Below are 21,365 nucleotides of genomic sequence, written 5' to 3' on the forward strand. Positions count from 1 at the left end.
ATTTTTGTCTCAGTCTAGAAAGGACTTGGAATTGTAGTCATGTGTAATGCAAACATTTAAATTTCAATTTTTATTTTTTATAAACAAACAAAAAAGAAAAACCAAACAATTTTGTTAATACAAAAAGTTAACATAAAAACTATAATTGAGTGTAACTAAAGTCTGAGTCATTCAGTTGCTGCCTTCCAGGAATTTTGAATGGGCCAGACTGCCAATGTGGGGTTCCAAAGTTCATGCTGTGTAGCGGCTGAATCGCCCTTCTTGGCGTGCTTGTTACCTGTTCTTGTGTCTGCGGCCATGGGGTTATTGACATTGCTTGGGAATCCACCAGAATATAACTGTCTTTTAGTTGTCCAACAGCAGCTTTATTTAGTGCTTCAAATATAATTCTCTCAGCCTGAAGCCTTTGCGTAACGTCCAGAGACCGAAGTCTTTCGTCCACCATGTGTGCAAAGCCCCCAATGGCTTGCTTTTCCTGCAGCACCAATATGTTCTTTGCTATATCGACAAACTCAGGAAAAGGTGGAGCGGTGGCCTTTCTTTTTCTACTCACAGGGTTACGCCTTTGCACAGTGTACGCTCCCACGGACACACTTGCCTCCTCTGCCTCCTCGTCGGTTGGGTTTGATGTTGCAGGGGTTTCAGGAATTACACATGGTGTAGGTGACACCTCTTCTGTTACATGCTGCAAGAACAGAAAAACAAGGTTAAAACACAGAAAAAGTAAAACGAGTGTTTTTTAAACACATAACAATAATTTATTAAGAGGGGGTGTGAACATTGGTACTGGCTATGTACTGACATCGACAATTTGTAGAAATTATGTTATGATAAACCAATTTAAAATGAAGAGGTATCAGCTGTGAACAAAGTTTCAAATCATCAACTTAATGAATAAAACTCAACTGTACCATGTACATATATATGTATCATAGCTTATTGGAGGGAAACCCAAAACATACTTACATCGACTAGAGGGGAATCAGGCCGTGTCACTGTTTCTTCCTCTTGTGGCAGTGACATAGAACAGTGCATAACCCTGGGGATTTCCTGGTCTCGCGTAAACTCCAGCAAGTTGTAGTACCACAACTTCGGAACATACACTTCATCGGTACCCGCCCCAGACCTTGTAGACTTTTCCACCTTGTTCAATTCCTTCTTGAACACAGTGCGTAGAGCTTGAATTTTTTTTTTAATAACAGCCTCATCAACCGTTTCGCTAGGGTGATTTTCTTGATATAGATTGACAAGTTTTTCATATGCAACCTTCTTCTTGTATTTGTTACTGTAGTCAGGAGACTTCACCTTCCAGAGGCAGGGCAGTGAGCGATACATCTCAATAAATAGGCGTATGAAGTCTTGGCTGTTAGCAACTTGGCTACTTGATGCCATCTGTAATAAAAAAGAAAGGAAATGGTGAGAACTCTTTCATTTAGGTACGGACATACATTTTATAAAAAATAGTTTGTATCGCATAAGCTTGGTCGCTGTCCTAGAAAGGTATCCCGTTCAACAATTCCAAACATGGGGGCGGGCGCGGTTTCAAAACTAAAATGGCTGCTCGGACATGTGCATATGGACAAAATGAACATAGACACAATAAAAAAGAGTTTGAATCGCATAAGCTATGTCGCTGTCCTAGAAAGGTATCCCGTTCAACAATTACAAACATGGGGGCGGGCGCGGTTTCAAAACTAAAATGGCTGCTCGGACATGTGCATATGGACAAAAGGAACATAGACACAATAAAAAAGAGTTTGAATCGCATAAGCTTGGTTGCTGTCCTAGAAAGGTATCCCGTTCAACAATTACAAAAATGGTGGCGGGCGCGGTTTCAAAACTAAAATGGCTGCTCTGACATGTGCATATGGACAAAAGGAACATAGACACAATAAAAAAGAGTTTGAATCGCATAAGCTATGTCGCTGTCCTAGAAAGGTATCCCGTTCAACAATTACAAAAATGGTGGCGGGCGCGGTTTCAAAACTAAAATGGCTGCTCGGACATGTGCATATGGACAAAAGGAACATAGACACAATAAAAAAGAGTTTGAATCGCATAAGCTTGGTTGCTGTCCTAGAAAGGTATCCCGTTCAACAATTACAAAAATGGTGGCGGGCGCGGTTTCAAAACTAAAATGGCTGCTCTGACATGTGCATATGGACAAAATGAACATAGACACAATAAAAAAAGAGTTTGAATCGCATAAGCTATGTCGCTGTCCTAGAAAGGTATCCCGTTCAACAATTACAAACATGGGGGCGGGCGCGGTTTCAAAACTAAAATGGCTGCTCGGACATGTGCATATGGACAAAAGGAACATAGACACAATAAAAAAGAGTTTGAATCGCATAAGCTTGGTTGCTGTCCTAGAAAGGTATCCCGTTCAACAATTACAAAAATGGTGGCGGGCGCGGTTTCAAAACTAAAATGGCTGCTCGGACATGTGCATATGGACAAAAGGAACATAGACACAATAAAAAAGAGTTTGAATCGCATAAGCTTGGTTGCTGTCCTAGAAAGGTATCCCGTTCAACAATTACAAAAATGGTGGCGGGCGCGGTTTCAAAACTAAAATGGCTGCTCTGACATGTGCATATGGACAAAATGAACATAGACACAATAAAAAAAGAGTTTGAATCGCATAAGCTATGTCGCTGTCCTAGAAAGGTATCCCGTTCAACAATTACAAACATGGGGGCGGGCGCGGTTTCAAAACTAAAATGGCTGCTCGGACATGTGCATATGGACAAAAGGAACATAGACACAATAAAAAAGAGTTTGAATCGCATAAGCTTGGTTGCTGTCCTAGAAAGGTATCCCGTTCAACAATTACAAAAATGGGGGCGGGCGCGGTTTCAAAACTAAAATGGCTGCTCTGACATGTGCATATGGACAAAATGAACATAGACACAATAAAAAAGAGTTTGAATCGCATAAGCTATGTCGCTGTCCTAGAAAGGTATCCCGTTCAACAATTACAAAAATGGGGGCGGGCGCGGTTTCTACACTAAACTAAAATAAAACGATAAAATAAAACAAAAAAAAAAAAAAGGGCATAAAAAAAAAAATAAAACTTTGGAACCAAAATAAACTTACCTTTGACGTTGCGAAAATTCCGAAAGTTAGGGAGAAAAAATATAAAAAAATTTGCACTGTTGAGATGATATTCAAAATGGAGGTATTTGAAAATAACCAACGATGATGATTCTTCAAGAGGGTTGCTGAAGGTCGAATAGCGAAATCTAACCAAAAATGCACTTTTGTCTCTAGGGAGAAAAATGCTGGTTTAGAAGCTAACCACGGCGCTCCAGAGATTTAAACTGTAACGCTATTACGTCCTCTTTAATGACGCCGCCGGCCAATGACAGCGCAGCGGTGACCACCAATCGGCGCTTTGGGGGGCGTTGTAAATTAAACGCTGAAGCACGCCCACCGAGGTCTGAATCGTTTTTTGTTTAGTAATGTGAAAGGTACTCAACGAGCAACGAGGTCGCTATGCAGATCGCTGATCTCTCTAGAGTCGTTGACGAGAGTGGACTGTTTGAAAGCTATCTAGCGATCACGTAACGACACAACAGCGATCTATGCCTGGTCGGATCGCTATCGTTATCGCTGGTGCGTTGCTTAGTGTAAAAGGCCCTTTAGAAGCTTTTGTAGATCCATTTCCTCTGCTGGATAGTTGTAGGGGTTAGGAGTTGTTTGCACTTTTTTTTATTTTCTTTTGCTGCCGGTGGTGTCTGTGGTGCTTTAAATAGCTGATCCTCCTTTTGAGATTTATGAGGATTGTTTTGGTTTTTACCGGTTGATTGGGAGATGTGTTAGCTGTTACTCTATTGTCATTGTCATTCCTTCTTGGTGATCTGGATCTGAAGGGGCTGATGACATTTGTAGTTTCAGAGTGGTTAGGGCGATTCCCTTTATGGGAGTTTGGGGGTCTTTAGAGTATTGTTTTTTAAATTTGAGCCTCTGTTGCTCATTTTGTATACGAGAGTTCAACTGTTAACGAGAATGTGGATATATTAGGATGAGACAATTGAGTCTTAAATGATATTTAAAGGTATAAAACGAGAGTTCCGGTTTATATAAATAATTGCTCAAGGGTTATAACCCTAAAGGGGGTTTTACACATAGCGATATCGCTAGCAATATCGCTAAAACGTCACTGATTTTGTGACGTTATAGCGATATTGCTAGCGATACCGCTATGTGTGATACTTACCTCCGACCGGCTCCCCCGCTGTCTGTCGCTGATCGCGCGAGATCGGGCGGCTCCATTTCTCGTCGTCTGCTTCCTGCTGGGCTTCCTGCTGTGACGACGAGCGACGCTGGACGCAGGCGGGAGGACGCAGGATCGCTGTGTGTGAAAGGCGAGTATCGTGCGCTGCGTCGCTGCTGCATCGCTGTGAGATCTTCCTGTGTGGAAGCTCACTAGCGATCATTTAGCGATGCACCAGCGATCCTGACCGGGTCGTATCGCTGTTCGGATCGCTGGTGCATCGCTAAATGTAAAAGGGCCTTAAGTCTGTGTATAAAATAATCCCAAACACCCTTTATGGCCACACTGCTGTTATCGGTTTATGTTAAATTGGCCTGGGTGTGAATCAGAGACTATGGCAATTTGGAAGGAATGAGACTCTTTTGAGGGAGGCCTATGAGCTTCCTAGATATTTATGAGACCAAGACGTAAGCTGCACCAGTAATCTGGACCCAGCGGACGCCTGTCTCTAGGGAGTCGATGGTGAATATACGTTTTTTATGGGGCAAGGTGCTTCTGCCCTGTGGTATGGACCAGGGTCCGGCGAGTGTATCTGTTATCACGTTTGTTCTGTGCCTTGCTGATTATATTTGTAATAGAAGCAACAATAGGGAGCAATGTGGGAATTGTTGGCAAGAACCATGGCACAGTGGGTATTCAGGTCACCTGTAGTGTTGTTTTATTTCTGGCAGAGATAGCTTGAGGAATCAAGTTTTATACTGACAGAAAATACAATGGTGTAGTTATTAAGCCCCCGTTACACACTGCGATATCGCTAGCAATATCGCTGTAAAGTCACCGATTTTGTGACGTTGCAGCGATATTACTAGCGATATCGCTGCATGTGATACTTACCTCCGACCGGCTCCCCCGCTGATTATCGCTGGTCGCGCGAGAAGGTCCTGGATCATTTCTCGTCGGGCACTTCCTGCTGGGCTTCCTGTGGCGCCGACGAGCGACGCGTGGACGCGGGCGGGAGGACGTCAGGATCGCCGCGTCTGACAGGTAAGTAGCGACCCCCGACCCCAGCGATGTTGCTGGTGAGATCTGCCTGTGTGGCAGCTCACTAGCCACCACTTAGCAATGCACCAGCGATCCATATCGTTGTCGGGATCGCTGGTGCATCGCTAAGTGTAACGGTACCCTTACTTTTCCCTGGGTTTAATCCTATTATGTGTTTAAAGAGAGAAAGAAAAGTTGGAAAGGGAATAATTCCCCTGGTTCCTGCAGTTACAGAGATGCCCACTGCACTGGAAATAGGGCAATGCTAGGAGACCAGTGGGGGTTAAAGGGCAGGAAGGGTTAATTGAAGCTTCCAAGTAGCTTCTCTGCGGTTCTAAGGCTACTTTCACACTTGCTTTTTTTTTGCTGTGCGTTTTTTTGCGCACACAAACGCATGAAAAAAACGCATTATGCGTTTGTGTGCGTTTTTTGGTGCGTTTTTTAAAAAGACGCATGCATTTTTTGCGCATACGTGCGCATTACAATGCACGTATGCGCACCCATAGACTATAATGGGTGTTTTGCTTAAAAAAACGCATTGCGAGCGCATGCGTTTTTTTGGGGCAAGTGGGACGCACAAAAAATGCAACAGGATACATTTTGTGCGCCCGAGCGCACACTAAAAAAAACGCATGCGCATACAAACGCATACAAACACATGTGTATGCGCACCTATGTAAAAGATAGGGGAAAAAAACGCATGTGTTTTTTTGCGCTAAAAAAAGCGCAAAAAAATGCAAGTGTGAAACCAGCCTAAGAAGTTCTCCAAATGGAGGAGGGGAGCTCTGCTCAATTTAGTGCAATGAGATCATAGAGACCACGGGCTGATTAAATCTCCTCTTCTTTGGGGGAGGAGAGATCGCTGCTATCCCCTGTGCCCCGGAGCTATTGAGCTGACGAGTGAGGGGAGTCCAGCAGCGTTATTTATCAGTCTGGGAAGCAGCAAGGGTTTCTGGCTTCTGTAGTTGTCCCAGACCGCTGCTATAGTGTGTCACAGGTGCGGCGGGACTATTTTATTAGTGTGGCTGCTGTAGTCTTCCGCCGCCAGAAGTACAGAGCGGCAGTCCTGGAGGCTGGTGGTGGGGTTGTGCCCAGGTGCAGATATGGATATGAGAGATGAGAGAGAGAGAGATTTTTTGTGCCAGAACGGGTTTTGGGGTTAAATTTCATGAAAGGAAATTCTTCCAGGCATGCTCAGTGTAAAGAAACGGACTCAGTCAACGGATTCCGTAATATGACGGACAGGGACGGATCCGTCGCCCATAGGCGTCCATTCTACCAGACAACGGACGCCAATGGATCCGTCACCGTCCGCCAATTTGACGCAAACAAAAAATGTTCCTATGGACTTTTTTTTCCCTATGGACCCAAATTTTATGACGGATCCGCCGCACAACGGACGCAAAGGAAGGCCATCCGTCACAATCTGCCGCCAATACAAGTCTATGGGAAAAAAACGGATCCACCAGGCAAATCCATCAGATCCATTTTTTTACGCAAACGGCGGACTATGACTGACACTTGCAAACGGAAGTGTGAAACAGGCCTAAGTGAAATTGGGAGATTGCCGGCCTGTTTAGACATATTGCAGTCAGTGTGATTCTCTGTTCCCGATTACCGGTCAGTGTAAGTGGGCCCTTTGGTTTCATGCCCCCAGGATGACTCCTGATTACCAACCAGTGTAAATGGGCCCTTTGATTTCATGCAGCCAGTATGAGTCCTGATTAATGGCCAGTATAAATGGGCCCTTTGATTTCATGCACCCAGTATGACTCCTGATTACCAGTCAGTGTAATTGGGCCCTTTGATTTCATGCACCCAGTATGATTCCCGATTATCGGCCAGTGTAATAGACCCTTTGGTATCATGCACCCAGTATGACTCCTGATTACTAGTCAGTGTAAATGAGCCCTTTTGGTTTCATGCACCCAGTATGACTCCTGATTACCGGTCAGTGTAAATGGGTCCTTTGGTTTCATGCACCCAGTATGACTCCTGATTACTGGCCAATGGCCAATGTAAATGGGCCCTTTGATTTCATGCACCCAGTATGACTCCTGATTACTGGCCAAAATAAATAGGCCCTTTGATTTCATGCACCCAGTATGACTCCTGATTACTGGTCAGTGTAAATGGACCTTTTGATTTCATGCACCCAGTATGACTCCTGATTACTGGCCAACGTAAATGGGCCCTTTGATTTCATGCACCCAGTATGACTCCTGATTACTGGTCAGTGTAAATGGGCCCTTTGGTTTCATGCACCCAGTATGACTCCTGATTACCGGTCAGTGGAAATGGGTCCTTTGGTTTCATGCACCCAGTATGACTCCTGATTACTGGTCAGTGTAAATGGGCCCTTTGATTTCATGCACCCAGTATGACTCCTGATTACTGGCCAATGTAAATGGGCCCTTTGATTTCATGCACCCAGTATGACTCCTGATTACCGGCCAGTGTAAATGGGCCCTTTGATTTCATGCACCCAGTATGACTCCTGATTACCGGTCAGTGTAAATGGGTCCTTTGGTTTCAAGCACACAATATGATTCCCGATCGGTCAGTTTAAAGGGGTCTTCTGATCTAAATTGATAACTCTGCAGTCCATGGATACTATGAGCTGTGGATGTTGGATGTGTAAAATCTTGCCTTTGCTATTTGTAAGCACAAAGAGTAAGCAGCATTAGGGACCTAAATTTGTCATTGCCTAAAAGTGCACAGTTTGGGCTAGCAGCGCAATCATAACACAGCCCCAGCTATCAGTTAGCTCTCGCTCATATCAGCGTGTAACACGGCGGAGTGCTATGTGATGTTTTATCAGATAGCACTGGGATCAGTGTAAGGGGTACTTCACACTAAGCGAGATCGCTAGCGAGATCACTGATGCATCACCGATTCTGTGACGCAACAGCGATCTCGCCAGCGATCTCGCTATGTGTGGCATGCATCAGCGACCCCCCCGCCGGGTATCACTGATCATGCAGGAATGACCTGGGCCATTTTTTGATCGTTGGTCTCCTGCTGGCCAGCACGCATCGTGTGGCAGCGGGAGACCAACGATCAGCGACCTCCCAGCGCTGTAAGCAGACGCTGGGAGCTGGTATCCTAGGTAAACAGCGGGTAACTAAGCGCCGCACGTGCTTAGTTACCCGCTGTTTACCCTGGATTCCAGCTCCCAGCGTCTGCTTACACCGCTCGGAGCTCGCTGATCGTTGGTTTGAGTCTGCCTGTTTGACAGCTCACCAGTGATCATGTAGCAACGCATCAGCATCACCAGGTCGCATCGTTGTCGGGATGGCTGGTGCGTCGCTAAGTGAGACGGGACCCTAATTCTATGGGGAAGTGCAGATCTGCCGATTCAGCAGAAGACAATTGCAGCATGCTGTGAATGCATCCGATAATCAGATCCATAAAAGTCTAGGCTACGATGACATGAGAGTATTCTCTCTCATCCGAGAGAATTGGGGCGATTATGCTAATCACACTCTGATCAGAGTTCCATCAGAGTGTGATCATATGTGCTCTAATTCTCTCAGATAAGGAGAAGATGGAAAAATTCTCCATTCTCTCAGTCTGTGAAAATAAGACTGCTCTCACATGTCATCCAAGTGCAGTCTGATAATTTCCACAGACTCATTGACTTACATGGCCGAGTGCAATACAAATATCTGATGCAAATCGTGCATGCCGTGACTTTTTCCTGTGACAGACCCTTATATACGTGCTTTTATCCCAATGTAGCCAGGTTGATTTGCCTTTTAGTGATGCTGAAAATAAATGTTTCCTTGCTTTGCTTATTGAATAGCGGTCTGTCACAGAATACATCCTTGTTTTGCTGGATCCTTTCTGCAGTGGTCTCACACATTGTATGATGTAGCCCAGCATTGCCGAGGGTCAGCTCCCGGGAGGAGGCCTCAGGTTATGTGCTCTGCACCTGTTGATTGCTAAATGTACAGTATGACCTATTTTGGACTTGGGTATCCCAAAATAATCACAAAATGTCAAACCCAATCTGTTTTTATGGATAGAACATGCACCCATTATAGTCTATGGGCATGTTAGTATGTCAGTTTTTTTGAAAACTGATTGTCAGCAGAAAACAAAAAGATGTACATTTTTTATCCAATTTATGGAGTGAATGGGTCTGTGAAATAAACATCACTTTATGTTATCTTTTGTACTATTTTAAAGTTGCTGTCCACTACTAGGACAACCCCTTGTCGTTCCCCTTGTTTGGCCCTGTTAAAATAAAAACACCTACACTTCCCTCCCATGCCAGCGCCGCTCCAGTGGTGTCGGCACTCGCATTCCCAGGGCTCACATATGATTGTTATGATACATGAGCCCTTCACCCAATCAGCGCTGGCGTCACTGTCCCACCTTTGGACGTATATGTAATTAAGATGAAGTGAGAGCTGCGGCGGGCCACTCACTTCCTTCTGATTTTTTATACATCTAAAGGCGGAGACAGTGACGCCAGTGCTGATTGGGCACAAGGTTCACGTGAGTTACGGAACGCGAGTGCCGACACCGTGAGCCCCGGGAACGCGTTGGCACAAGAGGGGAGTATAAGTGTTTTTATTCTAAGGGGGCTGAACATGGGGAATGAGAAGGGGTTGTCTTAGTAGTGGGCAACCCCTTTAGGGAACCCGTCACCTTGGAAAACGCTATTTACCTGCAAATATGGGGTTAAGCTGCAGGTCAATAGCGCTTCGATGCTGCCCGGAGGACTTATTGAAACGAGGAGAAAATGTGCTTTTCTCCTCCCAGGAACCACCAGCTTTCAGTCATAGAGGTGTGCCTGGAGCCGTTATAGTCACCACTCACAGCACCGCACACTTTTTCTGTGAGTGGCGGCTGTAAGCATGCCTGACATCTTCCTTGACCGCTTGGTCTCTACGGATGCGCCATAGCGTTGTCTGTCAATGAAAGTGCTAACCATATATCTACAGGTGAATCAAAATTTTCTTATGACAAGTTTCCTTAATAACCCTCACAAAAAAAACAATGCTGCACTGATAGTAAAAACTGACCCACTGGCCAAAAATGGATGAGTATTGATCCATCACACTGATGAAATCTAGACTATTGGAACGACTGAATCAGGCCAAACATGAGCATTTGTCTCGGCTCCTTGTGACCCTGAGGAAATATTCACTCATTGAAATCAGTATATTGCAGGGATTTTACAGTTAGGCTGGAGTCACACTAACCTGCGCAAAATACGCTCCGTATTTTACATGCGTAATACGGATCAATGACCACTAAATAGTGATCCGTAGGTCATCCGTAAGCAAGGTGAGGTCGCGTATTTTGCGCATGTGTGTATCCGTATGTAATCCGTATGCAATCCGTATGGCGAGATTTTCTCGCTGCCTTGCAAAATGGACATTTAACGGTTTTGAGGCCTGCAAACAATTTAAATCATTAGCCTGCACCCTATTTAGACACTCAGAAACAGGTGGCTGCCTACATTCTGTACATTTGTCACCTTGCTTTCACGAGGTGTGTTGGTGTTCTTTGTGCAGCATGGCAGAGGGTCTGACATTCAATACAACTGAGCAGGTTCTCTTTACCTGGCTTTTGTCACGGCGCTTTGGCCAACCATATCCTGTGATAGTGGATCCGCGGAGGAGGAGACGCATGTGGGTACATCCACTTTTGAGGCAACGACTCACAAGAGGTCATTTTCACCGCCTCTATTCGTCTCTGCGGGAGCATCCGGAGAAATTTTACCAGTACTGTCGAATGAGCATTTCCACATTTGATCGCCTCTTGGAGACAGTGCGCCCTGGGATCACCTTTCAGGACACTAGGATGCGCAAAGCCATATCTGCAGAGGAGCGACTTCTACTCACAATACGGTATGTACTACACAACCACATTCTCTATGTTCATAATGTGTGTGTTAATTTATGTTTTTTGGCCTTCTTGGACAAAGTTTAATACCCTCATCTTACTCAAAATATGTTTCACCTGACACAGCAGAATGTTACATCTAATATGTCCTGCATATCACTTAGTCATTGTGCCACCAAATATGTGTGTGTTGTTCTCTCTCATTTCCTACCAAGTTTGGTCGGCATGTAACTGATTTTTTTTACTTTAGCCATTCTAACCTGTACTATTTCTGTTGTTCTACAGCTTCCTGTCCACTGGCCTGTCTTATGCCGCCCTCCACCATGAGTTTCTCATTGGAAAGTCAACCATTTCAGGCATAGTGAGGTCTACATGTGCAGAAATCTGGACAAGACTCCATCAGGTGGTCCTACCCGAGCCCAGGATGGAAGACTGGTTAAGGATTTCAAGGGACTTTGAGGAGGACTGCCAGTTTCCAAATTGTATTGGGGCCCTGGATGGCAAACATATCAGGGTGCGTAAGCCGCCGAACTCAGGCTCCCAATTCTTCAATTATAAGCAATACTTTTCTGTTGTATTGTTGGCTCTGGTAGACCCTCAATACAAGTTTATAATTGTTGACATTGGGGCCTATGGAAGGACGGGAGACTCTAGAGTCTTCAATACTTCCATAATGGGTCGGCGGCTACGCACTAACCAGTTGGATCTACCACCACCAAGCCAGCTACCAGGCTCCCCCGAACAATCAGTCCCTTATGTCCTTGTGGCAGATGAGGCCTTTCAGTTATCACGTAATGTCATGAGGCCATATCCCCGGCGCAACCTTGACCACAGGCGCAGAATTTTTAACTTGCGCCTATCACGTGCTAGGCGACTGGTGGAGTGTTCCTTTGGGATTCTTTGTGCCAAATGGCGGGTACTCCAGTCTGCCATTCAGTTGAGTGAGCAAAATGTGAATGAAGTTGTCAAAGTCTGTGTTGTTCTGCATAACTTCACCAGGATACATGATTGTTCCTCCTCTGATGGTGTTGTGCGTAGGCCGGACAATGTGCGCAGGGTGAGACCACCTATCATCCCTCAACGTAGACCGCTCTCTGGCCTCAAAGTGCGTGATATATTCACGAATTACTTTATCTCACCTGAGGGGGCAACTTCTTGGCAAGAGAATGCTGTGTCTATGTTATAATTTGTTTTTTTAAAAGTGTGTCTAAATATATATTACTCAAGCCTTTTTATGATTCTATGAGTGTTTCTTTGCATTGGTTGGTGTCTGTTAGTATGTTGTGAGGGATAGTGAAAAATCACACAGAGACGTTAACTAGAGTAGACAAATTTTTAGTTTTGCCTTTTTTTTTTGTTTTGCTTAAAAGGCAAACATAATTTTGCCATAACACAAATTTGGCAATGGCCAAAATGACCCTTTGGGCCTTCTTTAACTTGGTGTAACATTAACATTACAGAAAAAAACTGCAACAAACATTATGCAATAACAACATTGCTGCATGCCTACATTAACCTTGATTAGGCAACAAAGGGTGAGCTCCATCACCTAAATAAAGTCAATAAGATAACACTCACATTTCCTCATAATGTTTTCCAATCATAGAATGATTCCACCATGACAGGCAAGGCTACCTCACATCTTTCACACAGATATTACCTGTCTGTAGAACAGACAATATTTAAGCATGCTATACTGGAAAATACAAAACTCACCTGTTAAGACATAGAGAGAGCGTGATATTGTGAATGCTGGTCGCCTCAAATTGGTTTACTAGAGAATGCTAATAACAAAGTTAGCACGTCTTTCCTATGCATTAGCAAGTGATTAGTGTATTTTCATCCTTTCAGGTAACAGTATAGCGCATTTAAATATTCTCTTTTATACACACATGTAATATCTGTGTGAAAGGCGTGAGGTAGCGTTGCCTGTCATGATGGATTGTTTCATATGTTTGGAAAACATTGTTTAAAAATGTGAGTGTTAAATTATGTTCTAAATGTTGGAGAAGGAGAACACCTGTTTTTTTGTCTAGATTAGAAGCACCAGTTACATGTAACTGGACATCTCCACATTTTTGATTCATAAATCCTCATATGTAGGGGAAGGGGAACGGGGAGGAACAGCCTGTGGGTGCTGCTGGACATTGTGGGCAACATCGCCCTGTGTGGGGCCATACTGTTGCCCATGATGCTGTAGTTGTCCAGCCTCCTGGGCCTGTTGGTGATACTGGCCAGAGTAATGATGATGGTGAGGGGCTTCTTGTTGGCTATGGTAGGCCCGTGGCTCATACCCACCAAGATAGCCAGATCGTCCCCAACCAGGTTGGGACCAGCCTCCAACACTGGGTGGGTACAAGTGGTCATATTGGTGGGGTTGGCTTGAGGAAGACATTTGGGGCTGCGGAATAGAAGGATGGGTAGGGGGAGGAAGGGCTTGAGGTGTTGGCCCACGTATTAGGGGCTGTTCAGACCCTGCTTGACCAAGCATCTGTGTGGATGGTCTCATGCGCATTAAATTTCTTGGTGAGAGCTGCCACCTCTCCAGAAATTCAAACACCTCATATGGGGTATTGGGGGGGGTGCTTGCATCAAGCAGGATCTGAATACATCCCCTAATACGGAGCCTGACCTCACGGGTAAGGGCACGGAGATAAAGGGTGAGGCTACGTGCATAGGCCTCCTCACCATCATCTGTAGTGACTCTGGACAAGTAATTCAGCACCCCAGTGTCCACATTGGTCCTGCTCTCTTGAATGGTGACCTGGCGCCTTCTTCTTATTCGCCGTGATGCTAGAGCAGCCTGTGGGGAGGGCCTGATCTGGGCAGTTGGGCTGCTGCTCAAGTTGCCCATCTCTTCCAGGATGGGTGAGGTTGCAGCTGCAGACCGTCCTGGTGGTGTGTTGTGTAGGGCAGCCATTGTGTGTTCTGGTGATGCCTCCTCTTCAGCCATCCTTCTTGTAGGGGGAGAAGATGGGCCAGCCACCTCATCCCCTACAGGATCTATAATGGGCTCTGCCTCTGAGGCCGTTCCTCGATCCGTAAGGTTGGATTGAGTTCTGTTATGAAATAGAACAGAGGCAAAAATACATCAATATTTTTGTCCCTGTAAAGTATTTGTGTAATGTATTTGTGTCATGTGGTGTGAGGTATGTACTTACGGTCTCAGAGCCAGAATTGGGGCGAGGAAGTTCAGCCGGTCATAGTAGATATATTTGCGCTTTACATGGCCAGCATCCCCACTCCTGGACCGCTGCTGGCGTTCCCGGCGGTACTGGTCCCGGATGCTTCTCCATCGTTTCATCACATCTTCCACTACAATGTGACAGGAAAGATTGTCAAAATCACATATTTGAGAGGTCACATTTTCAAACAGTAGTCTAGGCATGGGGCCTTATGGGGTGTGCGTTCTACCCATGGTGGCATATGTAATTGGGCCGATACCCAGGGTCTCATTAGCTCCCCTGAAACTAATTTTAGTGGCTAGGAGGATGAGGAGCTTGTGGCCTAACCCCTAATTATGGCTGTGTGAAGCCACGTGTCACATCCTAATGTAACGGCCTCATGAGGCTAATAAAATTACATGCACAGGAAGGGGGGGGGCTGATTGTAGATTCATTTTATAGCGCGCGCTAAGGTTAATTATATTTTTATGGTTGCACTTACGAATTTTATGCTGCTCATCACGTGGTCTGTCACCAAAGTCATGGTACATCTGGCGACAGATGCGCCTCCATGATGCCTCCTTTCTTGTGCGGTTCGCATAGTTTGCGTCGCGTGGGTCCCATATTTCTGGACGCTCCTGCACCAGCACAATGAGCATCTCTACATTAATGTATGTGGACGCCATGCTGCTGCTGTACTCCGTGGAGGCTGACTTCCTGGATGTCTGGAGTGCTTTTTGAGCTCATTTGCATGTCTACGCTTCCTGATGATGGATTGGCCCATTTCCTGTTCAGCAGCCAAAAGACCTGCGTATTGCTCGCAGGTCACACGTGTGTTCCGTGTGTAATGCGTATTTTTTGCGCACCCATAGACTTGCATTGGCGTACTACGGGCGTAGTACGCTGACAATCGCAGCATGCTGCGAGTGGCACGGAGCGTAGGATACGGAGGAGAAATATACGGCTGGTGCGAGTGACCCCATAGAGAATCATTGGTCCGTGTCTAATGCGTGCTTTTAGCGCCTCTCACTCTCCCGTATTCCTCGCTAGTGTGACTCCAGCCTTATCGTGGTAATAATCTGTGATTTGACCACCATGTAAAGATATTGTAAGGAGGTTGAGGCGGTCACATGTGGTAATGTGAGATCCTGCCCTACAGACCATGACTACCTTAGTAATCACTTTCTGCATCTGGAGGAAAAATGAGTCTGTCCAGCAGATACTATTAGAACAGTGATGAAAACAGAGAGAGCCATCATCTGGAGCCATTATTCTGGTTTCTGGCTTCGCTGTCATGTCGTTCTTCTCCATCGTGCTCGCCTTCCGAGCAGTGACTCACGGGCAGAGGTTCCTTAGATGTTCTTCAGGGCAGCCACACCCTGGAATTTGAGTGTAATTGTGAAGAGTGCTCAAATTCACATATCTCAGCAATAACATCACTAAAGGGCTTTGTTCTTGGTAATCTGAAAAGAAAGTGATCACATCTAATGCGTTCACCACATGTGGAGTCTTCATTATGTACGAGAATCACTGCGGCGTGTTGAATTATTTGAGAGTTGTACATAACCGGACTTATATCACTCATGAGCAGTAGAAGAAAGGGTGGAAGAGGTCCGCACCGCTCCCATGGTGAATGTGTATACTTCACAAGGCTATTTTCTCTTGTGGAGACCGAAGTGGGTGCTAGGAGGAAGAACAGATACAAGATTGTTGACGTACAGGAATTTAGTTCAGGGTTTTACAGTTCATAAGAAGAGGTGCCAAAGACCTACATAAGTGTGGGCAGGCTTGTGTGATGGATAGGCAGAAAGTAACATGCCTTACCCACCTACATAACAGGTCAGGACAGAAGATTTTCCTCCGCAGCATTGTCTGGGGCTGGCGTGCTTAGGATCGGCTCATAATTAGTTTGGAATTCAAGTATTTCACCAACTATATGTTATTTGTGTCAGACTTAGGATACGGGCACCTTTGACATGGAAGAAATAGTTTTTACATGTATGAGTGGTTAGCTAATAAAATTGCAATAAGTGAGACAGGTTTTACGAAATAAGAAAACCCCTTTAATTTCCTTAATTTATTTTCAGACCCCCTCATATGCAGTTTGCAACCTGATCCAAGTTTCAGATTTATTTTTTGTGGGAGTGTCTCTCACGGTAATATAGGCTGCATGTGATCTTTGTGTATCCAGGGTATTGTTGTGTTTACTAGTTCATGTTCCAAAACCTAAGATAGAAATAAAGTGACCATATACCCTGCTGTGAGTAAAAAGTAATAGTGAAAATAAACAACATAGGTCACTTAGAAATCACCGTTTTTGATAATAAAAAAATCATAAAAGCCATCCCACCAGCGACAAGGTGTACCCAATTAGGACGGTCCTAACCTTTTAGTATTAAAACCTTACTATGTGTAAAAAATGACCCCAGTGTGACAAACTCCTGTTAAATATAGATGACAGAGAATGGCTGCCGGAAGACAGCATCTCCCACAATAAAATATCATAAAGTACAGCGCTCTGCATTATGTTTGCTAAATATTTTTATTCTTTCGCAGATTTTAGATATATTGTACCTAATATACCGTATGCTGTTTGTAAGTTTAGTACAATCTGTCCTGGGAAACATGATCTGTGAAAACCATGAACGAGTAGGATATCTGAGTCTCGCAGATCTTACAGATCTTTATCTGTGTTTTCGGTTTGGCTTGGGTTTGGATTGGAGAATGAAGGTTTTTCTAGGGTTATTCTATAATTGACTATAATTTTGGCACAGTGCGGTATCAGTATGTGACGTTGTGTCTCGTAGCCATGAAAACTTTGTTTAGTCACACAGATTATTATACTTGAAGGGGTTGTCCACTACTAGGACAACCCCTTCTGCATCGGAATGTTTGACCCCGTGAAAATAAAAACACTTATACTTGCTTCTCGTCTGACGCCATTCCAACAGTGTTGGCACTCATGTTCCCGGGGCTCACCTGAGGTTACGTCACATGAGCCCTGTACCCAGTCAGCGCTGGCGTCACTGTCACCTCCTTCGTGTAAGTAATCAGAGTAATCAGGAGGAAGTGAGCGGCCAGCCGCAGCTCTCACCTCCTCTTCTTTACTTATATGTCCAAAGACGGGGACAGAGACGCCAGCGCTGATTGGGCGCCGGGCTCATGTGACGTAACAGCCTCACTTGTTTCATTGTGAAAGCTACAGATTCCACCTGAAAACGGCAGCCAGTCATGGCATGCGGATTAGCCATACTGAATGGGGTCAAATTGCGTGTTAACCTGCAGCAGTACAAACGGCAACTTTTGCTTCTAATACCCGTGGTTCTGTCCCATATTTCTGCCGGGGATTTCTATGTTGCGGTTTTGCTTTATGCATTTACTCCATGTGCACAGTGTCATACTGGGGTGCCAGGGGCCCACCAGTAACCAACTCTATGGCCCCACTTATCAGCTACATGCAAATGTGACCTTATCCTCAATCACAAATTGATATAACAATGAGCTGGGTAGATCGGTAAATGAATAAGATGTTGTCTCTGTCTGTACATAGTGATTCAAGTATATTGTAGTAAGTACTGCTCATATGAGAGGGTGCTGACCCACTCTTGCACAGGGGCCCACCGGAGGATTCCCCTGTTCTGTGGGCCAGTCCAAGCCTGCATGTGCACATACCCTAACTAACAGGGCAGTGTGGTAAACTCTCCTTCATCTACACTGGGTGCAGAATTATTAGGCAAATGAGTATTTTGATCACATCATCCTTTTTATACATGTTGTCCTACTCCAAGCTGTATAGGCTTGAAAGCCAACTACCAATTATGTAAATCAGGTGATTTGCATCTCTGTAATGAGGAGGGGTGTGGTCTAATGACATCAACACCCTATATAAGGTGTGCTTAATTATTAGGCAACTTCCTTTCCTTTGGCAAAATGGGTCCGAAGAAAGATTTGACGGACTCTGAAAAGTCAAAAATTGTGAGATGTCTTGCAGAGGGATGCAGCAGTCTTGAAATTGCCAATCTTTTGAAGTGTGATCACCGAACAATCAAGCGTTTCATGGCAAATATCCAACAGGGTCGCAAGAAGCGTGTTGATAAAAAAAGGCGCAAAATAACTGCCCATGAATTGACGAAAATCAAGCATGAAGCTGCCAAGATGCCATTTGCCACCAGTTTTGCCATATTTCAGAGCTGCAACATTACTGGAGTATCAAAAAGCTCAAGGTGTGCCATACTCAGGGACATGGCGAAGCTAAGGAAGGCTGAAAAACGACCGCCTTTCAACAAGAAACATAAGATAAAACACGTCAAAACTGGGCCAAGAAATATCTTAAGACTGAATTTTCTAAGGTTTTATGGATTGATGAAATGAGAGCGACTCTTGGCGGGCCAGATGGATGGGCCCGAGGCTGGATCAGTAAAGGGCAGAGAGCTCCACTTCGACTCAGACGCCAGCAAGGTGGAGGTGGGGTACTGGTATGGGCTGGTATCATCAAAGATGAACTTGTGGGACCTTTTCGGGTTCAGGATGGAGTGAAGCTCAACTCCCAGACATACTGCCAGTTTCTGGAAGACTCCTTCTTCAAGCAGTGGTACAGGAAGAAGTCGGTATCGTTCAAGAAAAACAAGATTTTCATGCAGGACAATGCTCCATCACATACATCCAAATACTCCACAGCGTGGCTGGCCAGTAAAGGTCTAAAAGAAGAAAATATAATGACATGGCCTCCTTGTTCACCTGATCTGAACCCCATAGAGAACCTGTGGTCCCTCATAAAATGTGAGATCTACAGGGAGTGAAAACATTACACCTCTCCGAACAGTGTCTGGTAGGCTGTGGTGGCTGCGGCACACAATGTTGATCGTAAACAGATCAAGCAACTGACAGAATCTATGGATGAAAGGCTTTTGAGTGTCATTGTAAAGAAAGGTGGCTGTATTGGTCACTGATTTTTTTTGTTTTGCTTTTGAATGTCAGAAATGTTTATTTCTAAATTTTGTGTTGCTCTATTGGTTTACCTGGTGAAAATAAACAAGTGAGGTGGGTATATATTTGGTTTTTATTAAGTTGCCTAATAATTCTGCACTGTAATAGTTACCTGCACAAACAGATATCCTCCTAAGATAGCCAAATCTAAAAAAAAAAACACTCCAACTTCCAAAAATATTAAGCTTTGCTATCTATGAGTCTTTTGGGTTTATTGAGAACATAGTTGTTATTCAATAATAAAAAGAATAGTCTCAAATACAACTTGCCTAATAATTCTGCACACGGTGTAATGACAAGTGTTCCTTTACCTGTCCAATGGATACCAGTAAACTCTGTACACACCAGTGTGCTTGCAGCATTTACAACAGAGGGAATATTACAAGTGTGTGGTTGTACTGCAGAACTGAATTGCTGACAATGAAATACTGTACATACTCCATCCTGACTATAAATACTCCCTAAGCATTCTACGCTGGGTGTTTCTTACTTGGCTAAAAATGTTTAGTGCCACGTCAGATTGAACCCTGTTAATTGTGACCCTTAAGGTACTGTCACACTTAGCGATGCACCAGCGATCCCGACAATGATATGACCTGGTCAGGATCACTGGTGCATCGCTAAGTGGTCGCTAGTGAGCTGCCAAACAGGCAGATCTCACCAGCGACATAGCAGCGGTCGGGGGTCGCTACTTACCTGTCAGACGCTGCGATGAAGACGTCCTCCCGCCTGCCTCCCGCGTCCACACGTCGCTGGTCTCCACAGCAGGAAGCCCAGCAGGAAGCTGACGACGAGAAATGGCCCAGGCTGTTCTCGCGCGATCAGCGATAATCAGCGGGGGAGCCGGTCGGAGGCAAGTATCACACACAGCGATATCGCTAGCGATATCACTGCTGCGTCACAAAACCAGTGATGTTATAGCGATATTGCTAGCGATATCGCTTAGTGTGACGGGGCCTTTAGGCCTCAGCCGACATCAGTATTCCTGCAAATCTTTATGGCTGGTATCTGTTAAGGCCCCATCACACATAGCGATCTCGCTAGCAAGATCGCTGCTGAGTCACAAGTTTTGTGACACAACAGCGATCTCACCAGCGAGATCGCTGTGTGTGACAGCGATCAGCGACCGCCCCCCCTGCCGGTATCGCTGATCGCTCTTGGAAAGCCCTGGACATTTCTTTGATCGCTGGTCTCCCACTCACCAGCACGCATCGCTGCGTGTGACAGGCGGGAGACCAGCGATCAGCTGGTAACTAACGTACACATCGGGTATCCAAGGGACGTGCGTCCCTTAGAAACCCAATGTGTACCTTAGTTACCAGCGCACTGATGCAGGGAGCTGGTAACTAAGGTACACATCGGGTTTCTAAGTCACGCACGTCCCTTAGAAACCCGATGTGTACCTTAGTTACCAGCTCCCTGCATCAGCGCGCTGGTAACTAAAGTACACAGCGACACCGCGCGCTCGGTGTCGCTGGTGCTGATCGCTGGTGAAGCTGTTTGACAGCTCAGCAGCGATCATGTAGCGACTCGCCAGCTATCCTGACACGTTGATATCGTTGTCGGGATCGCTGGTGAGTCGCTATATGTGACGGGGCCCTTACACACTTCTTTGTGGAGTACTTATTGCTGGCGTAGAAACGACCTTTCCTGTTAAATGATCTCTTAGCAAATAAAACACATTCGATTGTCACGTGATGGCATTATAAAATGCATTGAAAGCTGTAATAAACCATGAAACAGAGTCAGGTGTCTGGGCCTATTTACCTCATGGCAGCCCCCCCCCACCGTAGTCAGAATCAGCCATAGCGGGGGGGGGGGTCACATGGTTATATAGACCGCGTTTTAAATCAATGATTCTCTTATTATCAGGGTTATTTCCCTCAGGAGCAGTCATTGAAGGGTTAAATGTATTGGTCAGCTGTATTTATCTGTAATTTGATCTGGTTATAACTGGTTTCTTGGCGCCGTTTTTAACGGGCTGGGATTGGTTAAAATGTTTTGGCGGTCATTTTAGTGGGTATATAAACACCTGTGTTTAGTTTATTTACCTCAGCAGCGTTTTTCCTGTGAGGAGAGAAGATCCCCCGCCCTCC

At 45.2% G+C, this 21,365-nt stretch overlaps 1 protein-coding gene across 2 annotated transcripts in view; it reads right to left on the bottom strand.

Annotated features, from left to right (window-relative positions):
• BAG2 (BAG cochaperone 2) overlaps window positions 1–21,365 on the bottom strand; it is a 94,775-nt gene that overhangs the window by 35,564 nt on the left and 37,846 nt on the right. Inside the window, exons 2-3 of one of the 2 annotated variants that reach the window (XM_073569413.1) lie at window positions 967–1,392; window positions 45–685 (exon numbers count right to left, since the gene is read on the bottom strand). The exons of the other annotated variant lie outside the window; for it this stretch is intronic. Of the exons in view, the coding sequence (XP_073425514.1) occupies window positions 140–685; window positions 967–1,392 (972 nt within the window). The 3' untranslated portion in view covers window positions 45–139. Of the gene's footprint in view, window positions 1–44; window positions 686–966; window positions 1,393–21,365 lie in introns of those variants that run through there. 2 annotated transcript variants of the gene reach the window in all.

This window comes from Dendrobates tinctorius, unplaced genomic scaffold (assembly GCF_039654945.1).
Source record: "Dendrobates tinctorius isolate UK_male_01 unplaced genomic scaffold, ASM3965494v1 ptg000024l, whole genome shotgun sequence".
Classification (NCBI taxonomy): domain Eukaryota; kingdom Metazoa; phylum Chordata; class Amphibia; order Anura; family Dendrobatidae; genus Dendrobates; species Dendrobates tinctorius.